General features: G+C 38.0%; 3 protein-coding genes and 1 pseudogene across 5 annotated transcripts; all 4 read right to left on the reverse strand.

The window, feature by feature from the left end:
• Positions 1-1,714: 1,714 nt before the first annotated feature.
• Positions 1,715-9,316, reverse strand: LOC125214149 (protein SUPPRESSOR OF PHYA-105 1-like). Of its 3 annotated transcripts, XM_048115053.1 has the most exons (10): positions 9,186-9,316; positions 9,015-9,069; positions 6,290-7,768; positions 5,509-5,666; positions 5,335-5,384; positions 4,580-4,995; positions 4,040-4,186; positions 3,228-3,545; positions 3,079-3,138; positions 1,715-2,529 (listed from the first exon to the last, which is right to left on the reverse strand). In XM_048115053.1, the coding sequence occupies exons 3-10, from the start codon at positions 7,736-7,738 to the stop codon at positions 2,338-2,340; spliced, it is 2,790 nt and encodes a 929-aa protein (XP_047971010.1). In that variant the 5' UTR covers positions 7,739-7,768; positions 9,015-9,069; positions 9,186-9,316; the 3' UTR covers positions 1,715-2,337. The 3 variants fall into 3 exon arrangements, with proteins under 3 accessions (XP_047971010.1, XP_047971007.1, XP_047971008.1); XM_048115050.1 differs by having other exon boundaries at positions 4,580-5,384; XM_048115051.1 differs by lacking the exons at positions 9,015-9,069; positions 9,186-9,316 and having other exon boundaries at positions 4,580-5,384; positions 6,290-7,778.
• An 812-nt stretch (positions 9,317-10,128) lies between these two features.
• On the reverse strand, positions 10,129-15,395 carry LOC125214153 (myosin heavy chain, non-muscle-like). Its single transcript, XM_048115057.1, has 4 exons — positions 14,196-15,395; positions 13,317-14,107; positions 10,301-10,714; positions 10,129-10,205 (listed from the first exon to the last, which is right to left on the reverse strand). Exons 1-4 carry the CDS (start codon positions 14,336-14,338, stop codon positions 10,192-10,194), a joined length of 1,362 nt encoding a protein of 453 aa, XP_047971014.1. The 5' UTR covers positions 14,339-15,395; the 3' UTR covers positions 10,129-10,191.
• A 124-nt stretch (positions 15,396-15,519) lies between these two features.
• On the reverse strand, positions 15,520-17,346 carry LOC125214151 (6-phosphogluconate dehydrogenase, decarboxylating 3, chloroplastic-like). The gene has a single exon (XM_048115055.1). It carries the CDS (start codon positions 17,155-17,157, stop codon positions 15,691-15,693), a length of 1,467 nt encoding a protein of 488 aa, XP_047971012.1. The 5' UTR covers positions 17,158-17,346; the 3' UTR covers positions 15,520-15,690.
• A 1,121-nt stretch (positions 17,347-18,467) lies between these two features.
• LOC125215837 lies at positions 18,468-21,640 on the reverse strand (annotated as a pseudogene).
• Between the last annotated feature and the right edge of the window lie 2,166 nt (positions 21,641-23,806).

Consider the following 23,806-nt stretch of genomic DNA (forward strand, 5'->3'; position numbering starts at 1 on the left):
ATGGATGTAGAAGATAGCGAGATGTAGTTGAATTTCATAATACTGTGTTCGACTCTATTTACTCAACCCTTACTAGTTACTACCTTTATTTTAATAAATGGGCGATCATTAAGATTGATTGCCCAAGGGAATTATTACCTATTTTAATACTCCTTCCGTTCCCTCATAGTTAAAGAAACTTTTCGGTACGTAGTTTTAAAAATGAATGTTGAGTGTGTTAAATAAATAGATAAAAAGTAAAAAAGAGAAAAATTTAGAGATAATAAAGTAAAAAGTGAATAAAGTAGAAATAACAAAGCAAGAAAGAATAAAGTAAGACAGAGAAAAAAGTTACTCATGTATATGAAAATGACTCAATTATATATGAAAGAACTTTCTGAAATGGAAAAATGACTCAACTATATAAGGAAACGGAGTACATATTATTACTCCGTCATCTTCCTCGGGCCGAAAGGAAAATATTATACACTATACATATCAATAATAGTCTTAATTTTAAGACTCGGCCTATTACTATTATTATTGTTTTGATAAATAATTTGTAAATATTGTTATGGAATTAAAATGATTGTGGGGGAATGTGGGGTAGGTCAAAATTCCGGAATGAAAATTCGGTATGAACAAAAATCATATCTTTGCCATACAAATTTTCGGCGTACGGTCTTTTGGTACGACCAATTTTAATACCTACCTACATTGCCTTTTCGATATGTTGTATCGAATTCTGTATACTGGAATTATATGGCATGTCGAATATCGGTATGATGTACCGCGATGTCATTATACCTTTATATAATACTTATATTATAAAATACATTTAATTACTATATGTATAAATTATGATATGCACTGAAAATTCAGTACCGCGATATATGTAAATTCATATTGTTATCATCATACTAAAATTTTCCAGTAAGGTATCATATCGTAATAAAAATTGCTATATACGAAAAATTCTGTATCAATATTTTTCTATACTATAAATCTGATATACCGACATTTCAATATATTTCCCACCCCTATCATTCCAATACCCTACTTTTACATGGCTTAAATTTATAAAATTTGAATCACTTTTTTTTGTCAATTGTAAATTTGTAATTCCCCATATTCACAATGCTCAACGGCCCCTACTCTACTTCTCTCCAAAGTATGGGATCCAAACCTCAATGCAATACCTCCTTTTACATGGTTTAAATTTACAAAATTGTAAATACTCCCTCCATCCGCCATTAAAAGTCCTATTTATGAGCGGTATATGTTTTAAAAAATATCAAGAAAAGTGGGTGGAAAAAAGTTAGTGGAATAGGTGGGACCCTATTACCCTTTATGGCAAAAGTGAATCAGGATTCCTATTCACAGACGGACTAAAATGAAAAAACGACTCTTATTCACGGACAGACGGAGTATATGTTATTTCTAGTTTTATGCCCATAAATTATGATTTTTTATTTTGCTAAAGCAAATTGAGTTTACTCAAACAAGACAAACAAAAGTAATTCAGTGAGTCATTTTCATAGTCCTAATCCCTAACACACCATACTAACTAAACAAGTATGCAGACTAAACTACAACTAACAGAAAAAATACATCTCTTTTATATAAACGTAGAAAATACACTTTATAAAAAAAATGCATTCTTCTTACAAAAAGAAACAAAAATAAAAATAAAAAATTAAGCTACATAGCAGAGTTCAAAATGAGGAATATGGTATGCAAGTGAAAGAATGAAGAATCCACTAGTTTTAGTGTAGTTTATATCCCACTCTTTACATAATACATATGAATATGAATATGAATAGAATAGTAGTACAATTTGGTGTAAAGCTAAACCTTGTGCACTGATTATACAAACACCCAATGTACAAAGAATGCCGCTCAACACGCAGCCTCAATCACACAGATATATGGTTACAATTCCACTATATATCAACAACAAAAATCAACTGTGCAGAATTATGAGCAGTTGCTTCAAATAATGGGGCATTCAGTATTTCGCCTTGCTTAAGGAGCAACTTCTGCAAGAATCTAAGAATAAGCCACCCGGCTAAGGTAGTTAGGGACATATGTGTCTCCCACCTTCGTTCCTCACCACGCTACTCTTGGCAAACCCCGTTATCAAGCCTAGCTTCCAGCTCTTGACAAACGGCATCCGAGGCAAGGAAGGTAAAAACCCCACTTTCTTCCAAAGCTAAACTCCATGATCAAGCTTTGTTTCCAGCATAGAGTGGAAGCAACAAAACAAGCAACCAGAAGTAGTGCAGGATGCTTTAGTGATGGGCAGATATGAACTTTAATATGGCACAGCTTGTAATGGGAGAAAATACTTTTATATGTCTAAACCAACTGTAGGAGTTTGATACACCCAGTTGAATTAGCAGCAACAACCGTATTTGACTTTGGTCTCCAGCAAACACTTGAAACGAACTGTCCATTATCATCTTCTGTCTCCTTGCCAGTCATGGGATCAATGGAGCCAAATTTGTGGGCAGAAATTGGCATGGGAAGAGATTTATAGTAGGCAAATACCTACAGAAATGAGCTCACAATTTAGAATATCTGCAGCCATATCACCAAACATAGCTTTCTAGACTGTTCTATGAAAAATCCTTCTTTGTGGAATAAATGGTAAAAGGAAATCTGGAATAACGATTACATGATCACAAGCCGGAGCAGAAAACACACATAAGCAAAGTCACTTGTACATTACTTTGACTAAATGGTTTTATCCTGAGCCAGGTATGATAAAAACAGGACCAACAATTTACGATATCCGTACTACAGTTAAAACATAAACGCCAAACCTCAGAAGCAAGAATCATCATTCAGCATTTGATCAAAAATATCTATATCTCTCTGGCATGGAACGGTATAAAGCAACGGGCAACAACTACTTGAAAAAAGAGGTGATCCCATTACTACTGAATGAAGCTGCAATTATATGCTTATCTTCTCAATTCTCATGGAACACCTTTTTTCACGCCAACAGTGTTTACATGATTCTAATATCGTTTCAGAACCCACCACTATGCATTCATAACAAAAGCAAGAGAGAGATGAGTTAAAAGTGTGAAGCACCTCATTTGTCTCGGAACCACATGTTATATAACCATCATTCACCGATAGGCCAACAAAGTTCTGTGAAGCAAAAGAACTAAGTTTAGTTAGAAATTTTTTTGACTATATCAAAAAAAATGCCTCCATTTTGGGGCTGAGCAGCAACTAACCTTCTCATTAGTATGCCCTCTGAGACTTGAAATACAAGCATCCCTTGACAAACTATTGGAACTTGTCTTCTTTAAATCCCAAATCTTCAGTGTGTTGTCAGTAGATGCAGAAACAATTGTTCCTGAATCCAAGAATTTTGCATAGCTTACAGCCTTCTCATGGCCCGCCAACACACACCAAGGTACTGAAACATTGCGAAGATCATAGCAATAGGTCTTATAATCAGCAGAGCTGAAGGCCAGAAAATGGGAGGAGTGAGGTGAGAACTGAACACAGCAAACATTTGCATGGCTCCTAATTGTGCACAAACTATTTCGCTGCACCAAAGGGTAAAGATCAGTATAATAAAACAGAAAACTACGAAAGAAACTAAACAATAAGTTGATATAAAAATATTTTGGCCACAGTAGATGTCCAAGACCAACCAGCTCCACAGAAAGTGTTAAGAACTGAAGCAGAGTAAATTCAGCTGGAGAGAATCAAGAATTAGAATACTCGGAGTTATGCACACAAGAGCTACTGCTTGTGGTTATACGGGGAATATTTAGGAACATAAAGAAAGAATTGAATGTCAAAGGATTTACTCCATGTAAAAGAACACAAAATAGTTCATATTTTTTAGGGACAGAGGGAGCAAGTGTTATTAGGAATGCCATTCTCTCCAATTTCTAACACATCCACAACATAAGAGTTGAACTTAAATACCATGAAAAAGAACCCTTGGGTAGAGAGATAATATGAGTGTTGTGGAGTAAAGCAATCAGAAGACTTAGCATAAGATACACAACAAAAGCAGGAAAGGGATACATACATCATTTATGCTCCATACTTTCACCAAACGATCATCACTGCCACTGGCTAGTTTCGTAGGATCAACACGAGAGAAGTCAACAGACCAAGCCCTTTGACTATGCTCAACGAACTCAGAAAACCCTTGACCAGTTGACGCATCCCATAACTACAGCCATTGAGTGTAATGTTAGGTAAGCATCTCAGAGACAAAGTAATAAATACAAATAAGAATAATGCGAGTTTAAAATAACAAGAGATGTTCAGAATTATATCTGGTAATAAGATCAACATCTGGATATATGTAACTCCACAAACATACACGTCCATGCAACATTCCTCATTCCGACTGGCTACGGAAACATGCACATGAATGCAATAGTGTTGGGGACTCAAACAATCTTCCTTGTGATCTAGATTACTCTTACTCCGAGTCCAAGACATTAAACATTTACAATATAATTTGAAATTTTAAGATAACTCAAATTAGTAGTAACAAGCTAACCTATGTACTACAAGTTTATTTTCATCAATGATAGAAGAATGAGCAAAGAATACGGACCTTGACTATGCCATCATAATCTGTCGAAGCAAGGAAGTTTCTGATATAGCTGTTCCAGCAAATGCAACTAAGCTTTGATTTATTTGATATCTCAACAACTGGATAATGAATATCGACTGAATCATCAAAGAGAGCTTTATATTCGAAAATTTTTATCTTCTTTGACACCCCTCCCGTAGCTAAGTAGTCTTCATCACGGTCAAAACTTAAAGAGCAGATCACATTTGCAGAATTATTAAATTCTCCATTCCGCAGTATTCCTCTTACTTTGAATTTTTTGTAGCGAGCATATTTACACAAGCCGTCAAAGAAGCCCCCTAGACGATCTTCAGTCTTGTTCTCTTCCTTTCCCAGAGTGCACCTCATTTCACGACTTCTCAGGAGTTCTACATCCCTATCAGTGGCAGAATCACTGCCTGCAAGATGATAGTTTGATCTCATAGAAAAGTAAGCATGTTCGAGTTGCCTGATATTACTCATTAACCTAGTTTCTGCATCATTTGTAGCCTTTAAATATGGATCTACGCTTGCACTGCTCCCACATGCAGCAGCAGGTGACTTCTGAAGCAAAGAAGATAGAACCAATGACTTTCTAGGTTTGCGTTTCTCAATCTCTTGAATATCAGCTTCAATGCACTGTATTTGTTCTGATAGACTGAGTGCATGCTTTTCTTTTTGCTCGGTTAATGATGCAAGGAAATACAATAACAAATCTGATTCCTCATCTTCTTCATGAATAGATGATAACAACTCACCTCGAGGTAGTTCTTGAGTACCACTTAGAAATTCAAACTGCAAAATTTCTCTGAAATTCAAAAATAACAACACTGTTACTGAAACTGACATCATATAGAATCCAGCCACAGAAAAAGTTCCAAGCTAGTGGGAATATCCAAATATATATTTATTCTGAGAATGAAATCAAATACCTGGTTGTGGGGCGTGATGAAGGCTCAGGGTGAAGTAACCAAAGGCAAAACCCAGCTTCCTTGGGATTCTCTGAAAGAAAGCTGGGAGGGAGAATCCTATGACGTAAATCAAGCATGGCAGCAGCATGAGATCTTCCAGAATCAAATGAGCCAAGTAACTGACAGTACCACCATATTAATGTTAAAAGAATAAACTCAGACAAATAGCTTACCAGGAAGAAACAAGACAGTAATGCTTCCACTTTAATATTACATGCAAGCCATGTAGATACAATAGATAACCTTTAAATATGATAACACCAGGTGAAGAGCAATCTATGACCTTAAAATTTTCTATACTTCATACTATATCACTGCACCTAGATATATCAAGTGTGGCAAGATATGGCAATTTCTATAAGCAGTTTGTTCAATGCTCCTTCCAATTCTTAAATTACTCCAGGGTGGGAATAAAGAAAACACTGTCAAGTATTTAAAAATCCAAAAATATTAAGTATCAACCTGAGTTGTTAGATTCAATCTTAAAACATTAGTAATACTGTGAACATATTCATAAAACTGCCAGCTTTAAAGTTATAGATGTGAGACATCTGAGTTTAGAGTAAGATCTTCCGAGAATCATACAAATTAAGATGCATACACTTTAATGGGATAATAATTAATTCCGTAAAGTACGCCATGCTTATAAATTGTGGCAATCAGATATAATAGTTACTCTCATTCAGCCAGAGTACAGAAATGTGTAGAAAAGATAGAAAGTTGTGCATGAGCATTCACAAACCTCAAATAGAAGAATTCCCAGGCAGTATATGTTTGACGCAAAGGTACAGCCTTTCTCGGTGAACTGCTCTGGGCTTGTATACCACTTCTCTTCCAACATAAAATTCTCAGAGGACCGCAATGCATGTAACGAATTAGGCTCACTATGGCCAAACTGTTTGCTGTAGTTCTTAGTTCCTGCTATAGGACCCTGCTCCCCGTGTACATCATTGCTAGGATCCTTGGAAACATTGTTGGTCGCAAATCTAGTGCCAGACCTTGATGGAAACTGGGGCCACCTTTGGATAGTGCTCAATTTATCACCTGATCTCTGCTTCTTCACACATTGGTTCTCAATGGACATCACCCTTTGATTTATTGGCCTCTTATCGTTACGATTAAGACTGGATTGGTACTTGTCTTGATCTGTAATATTATCTGTGACCCCTGCACGTACAGAAGATCCTAGATACATGACCAGATTTGCCCCTGACAATTTGAAGGCGGAAGGCCTTAAATCTTGAAGCGAAGATCCTTGAGCATGTGAAAAATCAACAAGATCCAGAACCTGTCTAAATATATTCAGTTTTTCTACTTTATTTGCTTTCTTTCCATCAGCTTCCAGCCATTCTCTTAAACTTAAGCCATCAATATTGGCTCTGTCTGAAAGAGATGAAATAGGCTTCCCAGAACAACCTAATGGTGCGGCGGTATTTGTTGAACCAGCAATGCCACACTTCGGATGAACCTGGTCTCCAGACACAGTAGCAGATCCTCTGCAGGCGTGTGTTTTATGTATAACTCCTTTGTCTCTCAATGTACTTTTAATAAAGTACTCCGAAAAACCAGATTTAGACAAGATCTTGGTCCTAATGCCTCCAGAAGAATTTAACGTATGGCCTGGAATACCTTTATCATTGTTCATTAGTTGATTTTCCAAAAGATTATTATGACTGAAGTCTGATGGTGGCTGACTTTGATCTAGTAATCCGGGAAAGAAATTGTTATCCTCATCTTCCCAGGCACTCGAGGTTGCCTGACCTTTTCCTTTGTACCCACTCTGTCCATGAAGGTTGCTGATTCCTGATCTGCCACCTAATTGATATAAACTCTGCCACTGATTTTTTTTAGTTTGTGTTCGATCTCTATTGTTTGAACTACCCACAACAGTCAACGTTTCCCCATCATAATTTCTCAGCGTCAACTCTTCAACCATTACCCCAGCATCATCCATACAGCGTGGACTGGCACTCGCATGTTCAGAAGAACCAATTCTGTCCATGTCTTTTGCATTCAGTATAACTGAATATCGATTTCTTGCCATATGAGTATAATCATCAACACCAGGTGTAACCATTTCTGACTGCAGCATGTCAGAGCTGCCAGGTGTTATTGAGAACTCATTCTCTTTATGCCGGATATGTGTACCATCAACCGGTTCGGGCATCTCATCACCAATTGTTTGATCCATACTCTCGCAATTGGACAGCACTGGATTTTTCTGAAACAGTTGCAGCATGAGGAAAGAAAACATACTTATTAGACAGAGTCGTATAGATATTTTGTTTAACGAAAAGGCAAAGATAACTTGTACTACCAGTTATAAGAAATTAAATCAATACAAGAGTGCTATTCCCAGTGTGATCAAAGCCGTCAAACCTTAAACAGCTAATGACACCTAAATTTTCATAGCTAACTCAAAACAGAACCCACTCTAGCAGTTAACACATACATGAGGTGATACAGGATAATATCTTCACATTACTTATCTTTTCTGAAGTATCCAGGATATGATTGGAGCAACTGAAAGCAAATAATAAACTCTAAATTGAGGAACCATTAAAATAATTATGTATATTATTCTGAATCTAAGAGTATACTACAAGACCAAATCCACAAGAAGCTGTCAACGGACTCAACCCAATTGCAAAACTCTAATGTTAACTAACAACAGTCCAGAAGGCAAGTAGAAGTGTAACAAGGACAAGGAATAAAATGGAGTAACTGAGAAAGAAAATAATACAAGGAGCAAAGGACAGTCCTCAATGAATAAAATGGAGTCTCCAGATTACTAGGGGTGGTGCTGGAGTAATTGGATCTTGGAGAAAACATGAACTTTTGATCTTGTAACATGCAGAAGTTAGTGACAAATAAGCCTTAACTGACATTATCTGGTCTAAGATAAACCAAAATAATCAATCTCTAGGGATTGCTTTTAACTTCCCAGAACTAAAAGTGCTACGATACTATGGCTATTCCTTTACATTTTCACTTTTAGGTAACCAAGTTGACATGATATACCAATTCAATCTTTAACTGGCAAACATAAGTTCAACATAGCACACTAAGGAATAAGGATCGGAAACAGTCATTCTAATGCAAACTGATTGTACGACTATGAATGCATGATGGGAGCCAAAACTGATACACACAAACTAATTAACAAACGAAACTAAAATCTAATAAAAAAAGCAATTTGAAATCGTCAAAATCCCATACACGATAGCAAAATGCATAGTATCAAGCGACTCCTACTTTCTAATCACAACCGCGAATGAAGTGTCGATCAAACCTAAAATCAACACAGAAAGGGGTACCTAATCGAACCAAAATCTAGAAGTAAATTCCAGTTACGAGCAGAAGGAGTCAGCAATCAGAGCAGAGCTACCCCAAAACTTTCAATCCGTAACGGCAAAACACAAGCAAATTCAAAACCTAACAAAAATTGAGGATGAATCCAAACATACCTGAAACAGTTTGACGGGAGAGAGAATAAAAAAGGCGACAAATCAAAAGCAAAAGCTGCAGAGCAAACGCAAAAGGGGAAAATTGTGAGCCATAGAATAAAAAAGCCCTAATAATTAATAAAGAGAAGAGATTTAGAGATAGAACGGAGTCAAGATATTTATGGTACTTACCTGAAATGGCAAAAGGAATATCCCTTCTCAACTGTGAAATCACACTCACACACATTAATCTGCTTACTTAGTACTTAATCTCAGATTAAGGTTGTCTGCTCACTAATCCCTTTTTTAATTACTGGGAAAGCGTTTTAATCTCGAAATTGGGTCCTGCCCATGCGCCCCTTCTATCCAGTCCAATCGTAATAAGATTAAATATCTTTTGTGTGAAGAGGATAAGATTAATGTATTTTTAATTAAGAAAGATCAATTATTAACTCTCGATTTATGTAAACGTATAAAGTACCAACATAATTATATTGTGTAGTACTAACTCGTTTCAAATAAACGTGCATACCGTCGATGAAGTATATAAGTTGAAATCTATTGGGTTAATTAAGTAGTCATGAATGAGTGGACAAATTACTTGGAGTATTTGATTAATGGATATGTAAGTGTAATTAGTGGTACCGAATCATCCACGTCCATAAAAATTAAATATAACATAGTTGATCATTTTATGGTCAATTCACGTGGCTTTTTGTGGGGCAATACAAACTCGCTCACTGATTGGCTGGTTTTCTGCCACGTCATCTGACAGGTGTCCCCTTGAATTTAATATTATTCTTGTTGCAAACGTTATTGTTATTTGTATTTTTCTGTTACGTTTCAACGTAATCGCTTCTTCCCAATAATAACAATAATTTTAAGAAGTGGCTTAGAATTTTTTGGGATATCAATTCAATCCGATTGATGATTGTGTTTTCAATGGGGTAGAAGAATAGTAGTATAAGAATTGAGCTTTATTTGGAAGAATAATAAACTAGCAAATGTGGTTGTACCGTTATAGTGAAAAATATTTGAATTTATTTTATCAATTAAGTACAAAATGGGTGTAATGACACTATGTTTGATATTTCTACATAGTCATGCAAGATTTTATTGAAATCGTCAATTTGGGTTATAATCAGATCGGTGGTTCCAGTTTTGGAATTAACATCGGCTTTCACGAGCTAAATCAAAATCAGCATAATGATTCTATCAACAACCATATAAGCCCCAATTAAGAACAGCGTAGAGTCACAGGTACCATTACATATACAAGATAAAGAAAAGCAGCCACGACGACTAACCTTTTGTGCTCCTTACTTTGCTTTGACATGTTGCAACAAGGTTGTTCATATGGTCATCTGAGATCAAGTCATCATCCGAATCCGTGGAATCCACACAATCAAGGGTACGAGGCTGTTGAAGAGCATCAACTCTCTCTTCAACTCTGCTGGGAAAACTGCAGCGAGATGGTGTAGCAGATGCGTTTAACCTCCTCCTCTTAGTAGGACTCATAAGAGAATCCTCACTGCTCTCTGTTCTGTCCTCCCTATTTAATTTCCGAGATGAAGAGTCAGGAGCAGAGGTTTCATTATCGCTGCCACTCTCGCTATCATCTATCACAATCACATCATTTCTAGCAGCATGAGATGGAGGCACGGGGACTGTCTTCTGTGTAGGCACCTCACCACCCGATTGCATTACCCTTGAGTGTGAACCTGCAAGCACATTGCACATTTTATACTGTACAAATTAGTATATCATATATGAAATTTTCATATCGGTGTAACGAGTTGGTATTTTGGTTTTAAAGAGGTAAAAAGTTAAACAGATTAAAACCAAACCAGATTAGTGTTCTGATTATATTAAGGCGAAAAAAGACTTAAAGAAAAAGCTTCTGGTGCTTCATCATGAGTATATCTATAGAAATAGAGCTTTAAAGAGGACAAAAGAGTAAGGACATTATAACTGTGAGTACCGAATATATTTGTGTTGAGAGTTTTAATTCGTTAGAGAAAGGCAGAAGTTCATAACAAAGCCTCTAAAAGAAATCGAAATGCTCGGTGCACTAGGGAAATTCTAACTTCAGCAATAAGTAAGCCCTATTCAGAGGTTTCAGGAGAAACAATGAAGAATTTTCCAACACAAGTAAAATAAGAAAAATTGAATGAATGCTAGTGATACTACCAAATCTTCAACAAATAATGAAAACTGCTAGCATATAAATTAATATGCCTCGTATGAGTACCTATGCTCAAAACATAGGCATAGGCGCATAGCCGCACTGATATCTAAGATAGTTTATTTATATTATGAATTTATACATCAACAAGGTAAGAGTTTTAATGTGGTTTCCTTCTGTGCATGCAACCAGCAAAGGAAGGGCAAATAACAAATTGGTCACATTTAATGATCTCATGTGTATCAATTACCAACTTGTTACCATTTATGCAATAAAATCAGGCTAAATATAAGTACTGTCATTAGAGTATGCCTTCAAGAAGTAAAATTTAGTTAGGCAGACAATAAATAACATGATGAGTAGTTTTCCTGGCTTTCTTCAAACTGCTTTTCTTGCATCTTCTCTTCAATAATATTTCAATATCCTTTTGAACTTCCCACAGTTTTGCTAGTTATTAACCTAGCAGCCTATATCAGCAGCCAAAGGGAAAAATAGAAAACCGAATGACATACAACACCCTTTATAAGACTAGATATTTAACAAGCTCTACTACATAAACCAACTGGGGAATCGGATTCACCAAAAAAGAAATCTACACCCTTGATAAGCAAACTAGTTTTCTTCATTTACTTATAATTTCTTCAATGCACAACATATTAACAATGTAGAATGATTTATCATAAAATTAAGAGAACATGATCTTCTACTACTTCGCTTATATCCTAATCAATCAAGTTGGTCATAACCATATCCCCAATCACATTCCCACTTTATCAAAATCAGTCACCACTACCATAAGAGCACTCCCAACGGGGGTGGCGAAAATCCAGCGAAAAATCGCCGAACATCGCCGGATTATCGCCGGCCGTTGTGGTGAAATCGGCGATAATTCGGCGATAATCTTACCGTTATTTCGCCAAGCGGCGTTTTTTCGCCGGATTATCGCCGAGCGATCGCCGGCCACTGTGGGCGACGCTCGGCGATAAATCGGCGATATTTAAATTTTTTTTTTTTTTTTTCGGCCCAACGGCTATTTTTACATCCCACCCCTATAAATATTTCCTCCACTTCCTCCATTCATCACCCACAATCTTCATTCTCTCCATTTTCAATCTCTTCTCCCAATCTTCATCAATCTTCCAAAAATTATGAGCTTTTGGAAGAAAAATTCCCGCTCGGGTAAGGGTAAGGGTAAGGGGCGGTATTTATTCTAACTTGTTGGCGAACATGCCCAGTGGCCAGAACGAGCATATGGTCCGAGATGAGGCCATGCAGAGGTATTGTGGCCAGTACTTGTCGAAGGGGTTCAAGTATTGGAACATCTACGATAAGCTGAAGGATCTCCCCAAATTCCGGACGGGGATGCACGGCGCGCTGCACGGGAAATCGGTGCGCTCGCGACTTAGCGTTTCGGAGAGCGAGGGGAGCGCGACCCACATCGACTTGAGTGGGGATGGTCCGCACGAGCGCCCGGAGGGAGCGAAGAAGGCGAAGGGGAGGCGGAAGGGGAAGGGCACAACGTCGGAAGTCGAGTCGGAACCCCACATCGACTTAGAAAAAGCCACTTATTCGAGCAATGTCGCCAATCTGACGCAGATGTACACGCTGTACTTCACCGGCGGCGGGACCCCTGAAGAAAAGGCGGCCCTCTGGAAATGCATCCAAAGCCTGCAGATTACGATGGGCCTCGATCCCGACGCCCCTCCGGCCCCTCCGTCTTAGTTTTTTTTTTTTAAATCTTTGTTTATTTGCGTTTTTTATTTGTAGTTTTTTTTTTCTCGTTGTATTATATTTTCCAATGATTAATACAACGATGAATTGTTCATTATTAGTCTATTTATTAAATACATTTGTAGGGAAAATTAAATAATATAAAAAATAATGATGTAAAAATGAAATGTTGAGTTAGGGAGAAATAAGGGAGAAACCAATGTAGCAGTTGGCTAAAAACTGGGGATAAAATGTGATGCTGATGTGGCGCTGATGTGGCAGGAGTTAGGGAGAAATAAGGGAGTGCCATTGGGAGTGCTCTAATATGAATCATCATTCCCTCCAAATATCAATTATGCTAAAATTCCACATGGTAAATCTTCAACAAAAACCAAAACTACGCAAACAAATTGAGGGATTTCATTTACCTGAAACTGTAGGAGCTTCACGTAACACACTAGCCGTATCTTCTTCTTCGAGGTTCACCTCACCATTGGGCGAAATTGCCTCCCCTTCAGCTTCAGCGTTAGCAGCAAGACCGTCAAGATCTTCCACATCCACACTGAACAAGTTGGCAAGGGTTCTCTCCAGCTTCGAAATCCTCGGTTCCAAATCATTTTCATAGAATCCAACTGCCTTATCAGACTGCATCTTCTTCACTCTCAGCTCTTCAATCGTCTGAAGAGCCTCAGCATTTTTTCGCTGCAGTTCCTGCGCAACACGATCAGCCTCAACCTCCTTTGCCCGTAACTCCTCAATGGTTTTAGCTGCCGAGAGCTTCTCACGTCTCAATTCCTCAATCTCCTTCCCCAATTCGACCATACTTTCATCCATCTCCCCAATTTTTTCACTACTCCTAACCAGCTTCTCCTCAACAACCGTATTTTCATTCCTCAGTTTCTCCAGTTTCTCACTCATTTGCACAATTTTTTTGTTCGACTCCTTACCCCTCCTCTCGCTCCTACCCAGCTTCTCCTCCAGTTCACACTTCTCCAACTCCGTGAAGCCTTTAGACTTCTCCAAAAACTCAACTTGCTTCTTCAGTTCATCTCGTTCTGTCACGAGATTTTCGATTTCGAATTTCACTCTTTTTTCCCGGTCCACCAGTATACCCTGCACCTCATCATACTCGCAGTCGCGAAATGAGGGTTTGAGAAACTCGATCAGCTCCGGAATTGATGAGGTCGAATCAATCATCGGATCCGTGAGCAATGTATGTCTAAAGAAAACGGAGAAAGTAAGGGTTTCCTTTCTGTGCTAAATAGGAAGGCAGTATAATGGAAATGGTGAAGTGTATTTGCAATTACTCCACATTTAAATTCTTCTCTGCTCCGGCCTCGTGGGTGAGAGAGAGAGGGGATGCTTTCGAAATTCGAGGAGAGAGCCAAGCTGAAAAGCAAGCACATACGTACTCCATTATGAAGATTAATTTGATGCACAGTTTTGTCATGCGAAGGCGAAGGGTTTATAAAAAAACAAAATATTTATTACTATAATTCCCTCTTTTACTTTTTCTCTTTTACTTTTTCTTTTTCCTTTTAGGTGAGAAATTGTAATGTGTACATTACGGAGTATTAGTATTAAGTTGTTATTTGGTTGACTAGATAAAAATTAAATAACTCTAAAATAAAAACTGCCCCAAATCTACAGATTGACAACAATTCAAAACAAGAGTTCAATATTTAAATTTATTTATTTAATTAAATAATCCCAGTTAACCAAGGAAAATCCACACCATATGATAAACATCAAAACAAATTTGGTATACAAAACAAGGGTTGAAACTTCTCCATTACTTGAGTAGCTCCTGATTCCAACTTCATAAGGAATATACCAACCATACATTAGTGATGGGACTAGGCATATTCCAATATAATTTGGAGGATGCTTGAAAATTAAATGCTGCATAGTAGATCTCAGACATATTCTTACAACTTACCAAGTAGGAATTTAGTTATCAAAAATCCAATATGGCTTCTATTCATAAGTAAAATAATGAATCCAAATCAACAGTTCATCAATAAACAAACGTATAAACACTATTCATCATGGGATATACATTGTCTACAGATAATTGGAAAGCCAACAACCCCAAGTCTATAAGAAAATTCAAATCTTAAGGTAATCTAACTCATGTCCATGCTTTTTTCAGAAAATATCAGCTCCCTGCCAATATTTTTGTAATAAAATAATGAATCAAACTCAAGCTGATTTAGTTCAGAAAATGCATGAAAGGAACTCAATTTCTAGAAATCCAATTTGAACGCCCTAATATCTTCAAGATAACAACATTGAAAGCAACCAAGCCAGGAAACCAATTTCATTTCAACAGGGAATATAAACCAAAATGTAACAAATAATCCATCAGTATTAACCATTCACGTAGATTTGCACCACGATGCCCTTGTTTCTTAAGACAAGCGGAATTCAAATTGAACTTTCCTTAAGAAAAGGAAGCGAACAAGTAAATCACATAAACAATCTGCCAGTATACATTTAAGTTTTAAAGCCTTCAATTTTCATCATGAATCATGGCTTTCACAAAAACAGTTAAAACAACAGCTCCAATGGAAAAACCACATAAACAGGTCATGGAAGAACTAAACAACTCAATGCAATCAAGAAGAACACTTCAAAATAAGGCATGCTTCTCTTATTAACTGCATACGCAACAACAATGCAATGCTACAAAATATTTTTGTCAACAACAAATTCTCATCAGGGGATACAACTTCAATTCAAGCTTAATGCCTCAAGAAAACCATAGGAATAACAACCAAACCTCAAACAAGGCCTTCTCCACTAGACCCTAGCTTTACGAGCAAGCTTGGACCACTCAGTGTGATATGCTCCCGGGCGATCAACCCTCTCATAGGTATGCGCCCCAAAGTAGTCCCTCTGCGCCTGCACAAGGTTAGCAGGGAGCCTCCCACGCCTATAGGTATCAAAATACTGCAAACTAGCTGACATTCCAGGAACACTAACGCCCTTCTCAATTGCCAACCCCACAACTCGTCTCCAAGCCGCCTGCCTCTGCACCATCTCCCTAGCAAATTCTGGGTCTACCAACAAATTAGCCAGCCCCGGATTCCTCTGATAAGCCTGCTTGATCCTGTCCAAGAACACGGCCCTAATAATGCACCCACCTTTCCAAATCCGTGCCAGCTCCCCCAAATTTAATCCCCACCCCTTCTCCAAACTCTTGGCCCTCAACAGATTCATCCCTTGCGCGTAACTGCAAATCTTGGATGCATAAAGGGCCTGCCTAACATCATCAACCAACTTCTTCTTATCCACGCCCCCCACATTGTTGATCTCCTCCGTCAACCCTTCCTTTCTGAAAATCTCGGAGGCAGCCTCTCTCTCATCCTTCAACCCGCTCATATACCTGCTGTCCAACGAAGCAGCAATAGTGGGAGCTGCAATGGACAGCTCGGCTGCCTGCTGCACGGTCCACTTCCCAGTTCCCTTCATCCCCGTCTTGTCAAGAATCTTATCCACCAAATGCCCCTTCCCGGATTCATGATCCTCCACCTTAAAGATGTCGGATGTGATCTCAATCAAGAAGCTCTCCAGCTCACCGCGATTCCATTCCCCAAAAATCTCGGCGAGCTCATCGTTACCTAAACCCCCAACATTCTTCAACACATCATACGCCTCAGAAATGAGTTGCATATCACCATACTCGATCCCATTATGGACCATCTTCACGAAATTGCCGGAACCCCCTTCACCGATGTAGGTGACGCAGGGGCCATCGTCGACCTGAGCCGCGACCTTGTCTAAAATATTGTGAATATTCAAGTAAGCACGGTGGGAGCCACCAGGCATCAGAGAGGGACCATATCTGGCGCCGTCCTCGCCACCGGAGACGCCCATGCCGAGGTAGAGCAGACCATTGGCAGATGCATCGACCATGCGGCGCTCGGTGTTCTCGTACCACTCGTTTCCCCCATCGATGATGGTGTCGCCAGGCTCCATGTAGGCGGAGAGGGCGGCGATTGTCTGATCGACCGGCGCACCCGCCTTGACGAGGATGATAACAGAGCGCGGCTTCTGGAGGGAGAGGACGAAATCCTTGGGGTTGTAGTGGCCGGTGAGCGGCAATTGGCCCTCGCGGTGGGCGCGATCTAGGGTTTCGTCGACTTTGGATGTAGTGCGATTGTAAACAGAGATGGGAAACCCTTTCTCGGCAATGTTTAGGGCCAAGTTCTGCCCCATGACTGCCAAACCAGCGAGACCGATTTGCGATAGCGTGGCTGACTCCATTTCTCGGAATTTGGTGGTGGTGGCGCCGCCGGCGAAATCGAAGAGAATCTAGATTTTGGGGGAAAGTCAAGTTTAAGCTATGGAGTGTGAGTGAAATATATATATTCAGATGAGCCGCCGGAGTGAGAGCCGAAATGACGCAAACACCCTCAGGGGTTTGAATATGGCGGACCCGTCGAGGGAGTGAAAGGTTGGGGGTGAAATGCCTTTTGCTATGCGATTATATCTATGTGGGCCCTAAAACGGCGCCGTTCCTCATTAGGGGTTGGTGGAACCTGAATCAATTGGCCATTAATCAAAAGTTGAGCGTTAGTAGTACATTCGTATTTTGTTTCTTATATGGATTAAATTATTTTTCTGATCTATATAATAATAAAAATCTTAGTGCTCTAATTGTAATTGTTATAAATTACTAATTTAAATTAAATTTGTTAATAGGAGTATATTGCAATAATATGGAGTATGTGGGGGCCGTACGTCAATCGATAAGGATCACCTCCGGCAAAAATGTTTGTGAGTGTGTATTAGGAGATGGATCAGGATTTGCCGGAGGTGATCCTCTCCGTACATCAAGACTGATCGCATAAAAAGCAGAGTCAATCATCAATATTCATATTATCTTTTTTATTTTAGTTCATCCACAAGAATTAGTCTTATTCCAATCTTTTTTATAATTTTCTTATTACATGGTTACGTCTATAATCAATGGTTATGCGGAGTATTTTTTTTAAGTTTCAGTTCATCTAAAAAAATTAATGTCATTTCATTTTTTTATAATTTTTTGTAATTAGATAAAACACATTTTTTTACTAAATCTTGAAAAGGAATGCAAAGTCGGTATTATACTAGCTACCACTCAGTCTGCATCAACATTTTACACTAGAAACAATGGACTGACCAAAATGGCTTTCGAAGCCTCCTTCTAAACATTGGCCAGGCTAACCTGTTGCTCTGCAAATGATAATAAGCTAATACTACTAAAATTTAATCTCAATTTGCACAAATTTTGTATGTCATCTGCATAGAGAAAAAGCCATTGATCAACCTTTTTACAGTCTTCTGAATTTTGTTCAGGTCGTAAGGTTTACTAGTTTGAACAACCGGGCTAATGACACATACGATATACGATCTTGAATTATAGTTGCTCAATACCAATCAAGAATGCCTCTGGCATTCCAAGAATTCTTGTTATACGTTCATTCGTTCCAAGCCAAAGCAAAACTGCACAGCTCTTCAATGCAGCAATGATCAGATATACTCCTATGGTACTACTATTCGGTAAAGACATAGCAATCAATGTATACCAAAATGAACCTCTTGAACAATAGCAGTATAAACCTACTGAAGAAATGTTGGATAATACTACCAAAATTCTTTTTGTAGCTTATGTACATACAAGAATGTCATAAGGAAATATTAACAATAAGATCAAATGGCCACATCAGTGCTACCCAACTAGTCATCATCCGAAACAATTTTCTGCTTCTTCCACTTCATCGCCGCTTCCAAAATTTTGAGATATGATGTCTGTGTTTCTTCTGGGAATAGGTAGTCAATATACTCCTCATAACTGCACAATATCAAAACATCAGAATTTGTTCAATCCAACGAGTTATTTCCATGATTTCAGCACACGTAACACACTGTAACAGGGTCTGGAAGGAGAAAAAGAAAAATCAAAACAGACATTGATTCTTTTCTTTCCATGTTTAGCAAATGGTATCAATAATGAGGGAGAAAACATTGGAATCACATAAGTCAACCAAGACATGTGAATCAATAACTCTCAAGTGCTAACAATCCCAATAAGCCAATAAAAATGTAGTTGTGGCCACATGATTATCCACGTTCTTATGGGTCAATCAATCAACACAGTAACAAAAATAAGAACAGGCCAAGCAGAGATAGATCAGATTCCGCAGTACAAAAATCTTCAGAAAGAGGGGGAAAAGGACCAAATTACATACCCAGCTGGACCGTCTGTGGTTTCTATGTGCCTTCTCTTCTTTAGTTTCTTTGGAAGCTTAGCAGTAACCAACGCCACGTTACCAAGCTCATCGAAACTTTTCTCCGTGTTCAACCACTCTTCCAAAAGCATTGCTCTTTCCTCTTTCAATTCAGGGGCGGAAGTTCTAAAATAGCTGAGGGCCCTTTCAAACACATCTGAAGAACAGGGGAAGGTGTGAGACCAAATTCATGATAATGATAAGACTTAGCATCGAGATTAGCAGATATATCAGAAAAATGCAAGAAATTGACTCCTAGAATAGTAAGTTCTTACCTCTGGCACGCTGAAGGCATTTTTTCTTGCATTCACTCTTAGACAAGTCCTGGAGGACCTCTTCCATAGCAGATGCCTCAAATTTGGCTAATCCACACATTCAAGTGCTTAGTTCTGTCCAAAAGTCTTTCATAAAGAGCTCTAGTTCTTTCATACTCGCATTCAGAAATCTCAAAATCAATGTATGCCTGTTTCAAATAGGTATAACATCAAAATATATTCAAGTCAATTCACTGTGGAGATATTTATACGTTTGCAAGTTTGCAACATGCAGAGATTGCATACCTTCCATAGTAACTCAGGCATGTCTAAAGCAGGTTGGTTAGTAGCAAGCTCAAAAAGAGCTCTGGCACGATCAGTTTCTGACAAAGATCTCTCCAGTTCAGCATACTTGCTCCATGCATAACAGTTCTCAGGAGACCACTCCAAGTATTTTTCGTAAAGTTTCCTGCACCGTTCTATGTTACCAAGTTGCAGCTCTATCTCAATGTACTTCTTAAATATCTGCTTGCAATATGATGCATTTAGAGTGTTGTTAGGGGAAGACCAGAGTATGAACAGTATAAAAAACTAAACTTCATATAAAACATGTAGCAAACCTTATCTTTGGCAGCCATGCCAATTGCTGACCCCAATATTTTCCGAGCTCGATCAATATTTAAGTGGCGTATTTCGAATTGTGCAGACATCAGCCAAATCTTTGCAAAAGAAAATTTCTTATGAGGAATCATATTCAGACACAAGCTGCGCAGTTCAAAATATCAGCAACCATTGAAAACTACTATAAGTGTGACAAGAATAATTAAGCTTAGGATACATCCAATACAAACAAAACTTAACACGCAATCAATATATTCTTTAAATAACACTGAATAATATAAACAGGATCTTACTTATATATGTCCCTTGTTCGGTCAACATCCTGCGCATCAAGCTCCTCATACAAAGCATATTTAATCCTGAAAACAACACAAATTCAACAATCATCAGAAAACAGAGCATATCCGAACGAATCTCAGCCAAGCCATTCACTTAGTACAGGTTGAAGCATTAAACTTACCACATGTATATGTATAGTTCCCAGTACTGCTTCTCCTGAGCAGGAGGCAACTTCGCTATAGCCCTCTTGTAAACATCCTCAATCCTTCGCCTGTCCCCACAGCGCTCTTCAAACAGTATGTAATTAAACCATACATCATAATCAAGAGGGTTCTTCCTGACCTCATCCTCATACAGAAACCTTCTCTCTCCAAAAATAGCATCATCAATTCCTTCCCTACCACCACATTGCTTCTCGAATGCAACAAACTTCTTGTACAGCTCCTCGGCCCTTCCCTTGGGAATGTGATCCAGTGCAAACTTGTAGATGCATCTAGCTCTCTCAGTTTCCTTACATTTCTCTTCAAAGTCAGCAAAAGCAACAAACAAGTCCTCTGCCTCCTCATCATCCCCCAGCTTATTCACAGCCCTCTCATAACAATTCCTTGCACGCGCTATCTCTCCATTCTCCATCTCAAACTTGGAAAACCTAATCCAGGCACTAACCCTAGGGTGACATTCCACAAAGCGCTCAAAAATATCTCTGGCCCTCTCAACCTCGTTATACCTAAGCTCGAATTTGATGTATGAAAGCCAGCCTTGCTGATCAGGCATCCACTCCATCCACCTCTCAAAAATCTGCCTCGCCGCAGCCACATTCCCCAAAACCTCCTCCATGTGAATGTACTTGTACCAGAGCTGATCCACTCTCGGCAGCAATAGCGTCGCACGATCCCATACAATTCTAGCGCGATTGACAAACTTATTCTTCATCTCAAACTCAGCGTACTTGAGCCACAATGTGTGGTCTCTGTTATCCACGTCGAGCGCGCGCTCCCACACTGAGCGAGATCGGTCGAAATCCTTCTGAGATTCTTCCCATTTAGCATACTTGACCCACACGCTCTTGTTCCAGCGCGCTCTTCGAATTAAATCTTCAAATTCCTTGCGTTTGCGGAGGCGGTAATCTCCGAGTTCTGCTTGGGAGGTCGGATTTCAGCCTCCTGACGCTCTGTGGCTTCACGGAGGATTTGCTCGGCAGTGATTTGGATGGAAGCCGGCGTCTTGTTCTTGACGCGGATAGGTCGGGGAAGCTTCACCTCCGTTTCTTTCTTTGTGAGGTAGCCGAGATTCTGATCGGCGACGTTCGCCATGGCGAAGAGAAGAGATGGATGCGTCACACAAAAGATTCCTATTATTTGATTTGGGCAGGGTTTAAGTTTTAACATAGGTAAAAAATTGTGCGGATAAATAAATTCATGGAACGTGGCTACATATATTAGTTTTATAGGAGTAATATAATTAGTGGAACATAGACTTATCTATTATTTATAATAAAAGTAAAATATAAGTAATAGTAATTTTTATTGTTGGATGGACGAAAATGGTAAAATAAAACTCTTATATGAAACGGGAGAAGTACATGTAAAAATAATCATTTGTACAATCAAATTTGTTACTCCTACAATATTGATGATATTCTTTAAATTATATGTATCACCTAGTACTACATAATATTTTTCTAAGCTTTACGATAATAGTAATATGCTATTGTGATAAAATTTACTAATTATAATCCTTTTTATATACAATATGCACTTAAATTGATGTGTATTAGATGATAGTGAGTTAATTATAACAAAATAAATTTCAGTATAATCTGCCTTGTGTGTTCTGTTAAGGCTTCAAATTATAGGTCATGTAACACTAGTCAACTGAGATGTGGTTATTGGGAGTCCAATTATCGGTTATGATATTTGACAGTTACGTTAATTATAAAGTAATATAATCAAATTGTACTAATTTTGTATTTGTGTTTGTAATGTACTCTCCCAATCCCATAAAAATTGAGACAAAACTTTTGAGCACGGAGGTTAAGAATTTATATTAAATAAATAGGAGAGATGAAAAAAAGTAGGAAAGATAAGAGAGAGTAAAGTAAATGATGAAATAAAAAAAGAACGATTAGATGTTTTGTCTTTTGTTAAAAAAGGAAATGACTCAACTTTGTTGGGACGGACTAAAAAGGAATACGACTCAACTTTTTTGGAACGGAGGGAGTACTTAAATTGTATTATATGAATGGAATATCGCGTTAATTTTTACAAATAATTTTAATCACACTTGCGCTTTACACTATCATAACCTTGCATTTTATTATATGAGTTTGATGTTGATTTTTTAAATATCATAACATCTTAAAATGTGTACATTTATTAAATTTCAAATTCATGTAATAACAAATCAATGTTAAATTAATGTTCGAAATGTTAACTGAGTCGTTCTTTACACAAGGGTGGATACTAGTTCTATAATAGGGTGCATGTTTAAATACGCCAATCTAATTGATGTTTGTAAAAATGTAAATAGCCTTAGGCCATGTTTGGTATGATGGAATGGAATGAGGAGGGAATGGAAAGGAGATGGGAATGGAATGAAGGTGGGAATGGAATGACAATTTCATTCCATTCTTGTGCTTGGTGAATGTAAGGTTTACAAATGGAATGGAATTGTTATTCCTTGATTGATTTCATTCCTATGCTTGGTAACTACAAAATAATATATGAATGGATTGGAATGAAATATGAATAATTAATATGTTGATTCTATAAAAAAAATATTTATTCAAAAATATTTAATATGTTGATTCTATAAAAAAAATATTTATTCAAAAATATTGTTGTCAATATTTTGGATCATATAAATTTGTACGATACACGTAAATGAGTGTGTGCATATGTGGTGTATGCATGTGTTGATGTGTGTGTGTGTGTGTATGTGGTGGCGTGTGAGTTGTTTGTGTGTGTGTTTTGCCATGTGCATGTTGCGTGTAAGTTGCTGCGTGTGTGTGTGTGTGTTTTGCTGTGTGTGTGTGTTGTGTGTGCTGTGTGAGTTGTTGTGTGTGTGTGTGTTTTGGTGTGTGTGTGTTTTGTTGTGTTTTGTGTGTGTGTGTGTGTGAGTTGGTGTGTGTGTGTTTGTGTGAGTTGGTGTGTGTGTGTGTGTGTTTTTTTTCAATTATTAAAAATTTTAAAATTTTAATTTACGCTAAAATTGAGATGATATTAAATTTAAATATAATATTAAATAATATTTATTTAATTTTGTTAAATTTTAAAATAAGAAGAAAGGAAAATGAAATGGAATGGAATGACCATTCCTTATCTAAATGGATGGAATGGGTATTCCCATGTGGAATGGAATGACCATTCCTAATGGAATGGTGATTCCTAAGGAAAAAATTTACCAAGCAAAGGAATGGAATGGAGGTAGGAATGTCATTCCATTCCCCCATTCCATTCCATCATACCAAGCATGGCCTTAGAGTTTTCA

The sequence above is a fragment of the Salvia hispanica genome, chromosome 3, assembly GCF_023119035.1.
Source record: "Salvia hispanica cultivar TCC Black 2014 chromosome 3, UniMelb_Shisp_WGS_1.0, whole genome shotgun sequence".
Classification (NCBI taxonomy): Eukaryota; Viridiplantae; Streptophyta; class Magnoliopsida; order Lamiales; family Lamiaceae; genus Salvia; species Salvia hispanica.

Excerpts from the sequence above, each read along its gene's own strand:
- LOC125214149 (XM_048115050.1), bottom strand. The coding sequence starts at position 7,738 with ATGGATCAAACAATTGGTGATGAGATGCCCGAACCGGTTGATGGTACA. Across the intron at positions 5,385-5,508 it reads TCATCACGCCCCACAACCAG|AGAAATTTTGCAGTTTGAAT; the intron begins GTATTTGATTTC and ends TTTGAATTTCAG. Across the intron at positions 3,546-4,039 it reads AAGTATGGAGCATAAATGAT|CGAAATAGTTTGTGCACAAT; the intron begins GTATGTATCCCT and ends CCTTTGGTGCAG.
- LOC125214153 (XM_048115057.1), bottom strand. The coding sequence starts at position 14,338 with ATGACAAAACTGTGCATCAAATTAATCTTCATAATGGAGTACGTATGT. Across the intron at positions 14,108-14,195 it reads GAGAAGAATTTAAATGTGGA|ACATACATTGCTCACGGATC; the intron begins GTAATTGCAAAT and ends CGTTTTCTTTAG. Across the intron at positions 10,715-13,316 it reads TGAAGCTCCTACAGTTTCAG|GTTCACACTCAAGGGTAATG; the intron begins GTAAATGAAATC and ends ATGTGCTTGCAG.
- LOC125214151 (XM_048115055.1), bottom strand. The coding sequence starts at position 17,157 with ATGGAGTCAGCCACGCTATCGCAAATCGGTCTCGCTGGTTTGGCAGTC.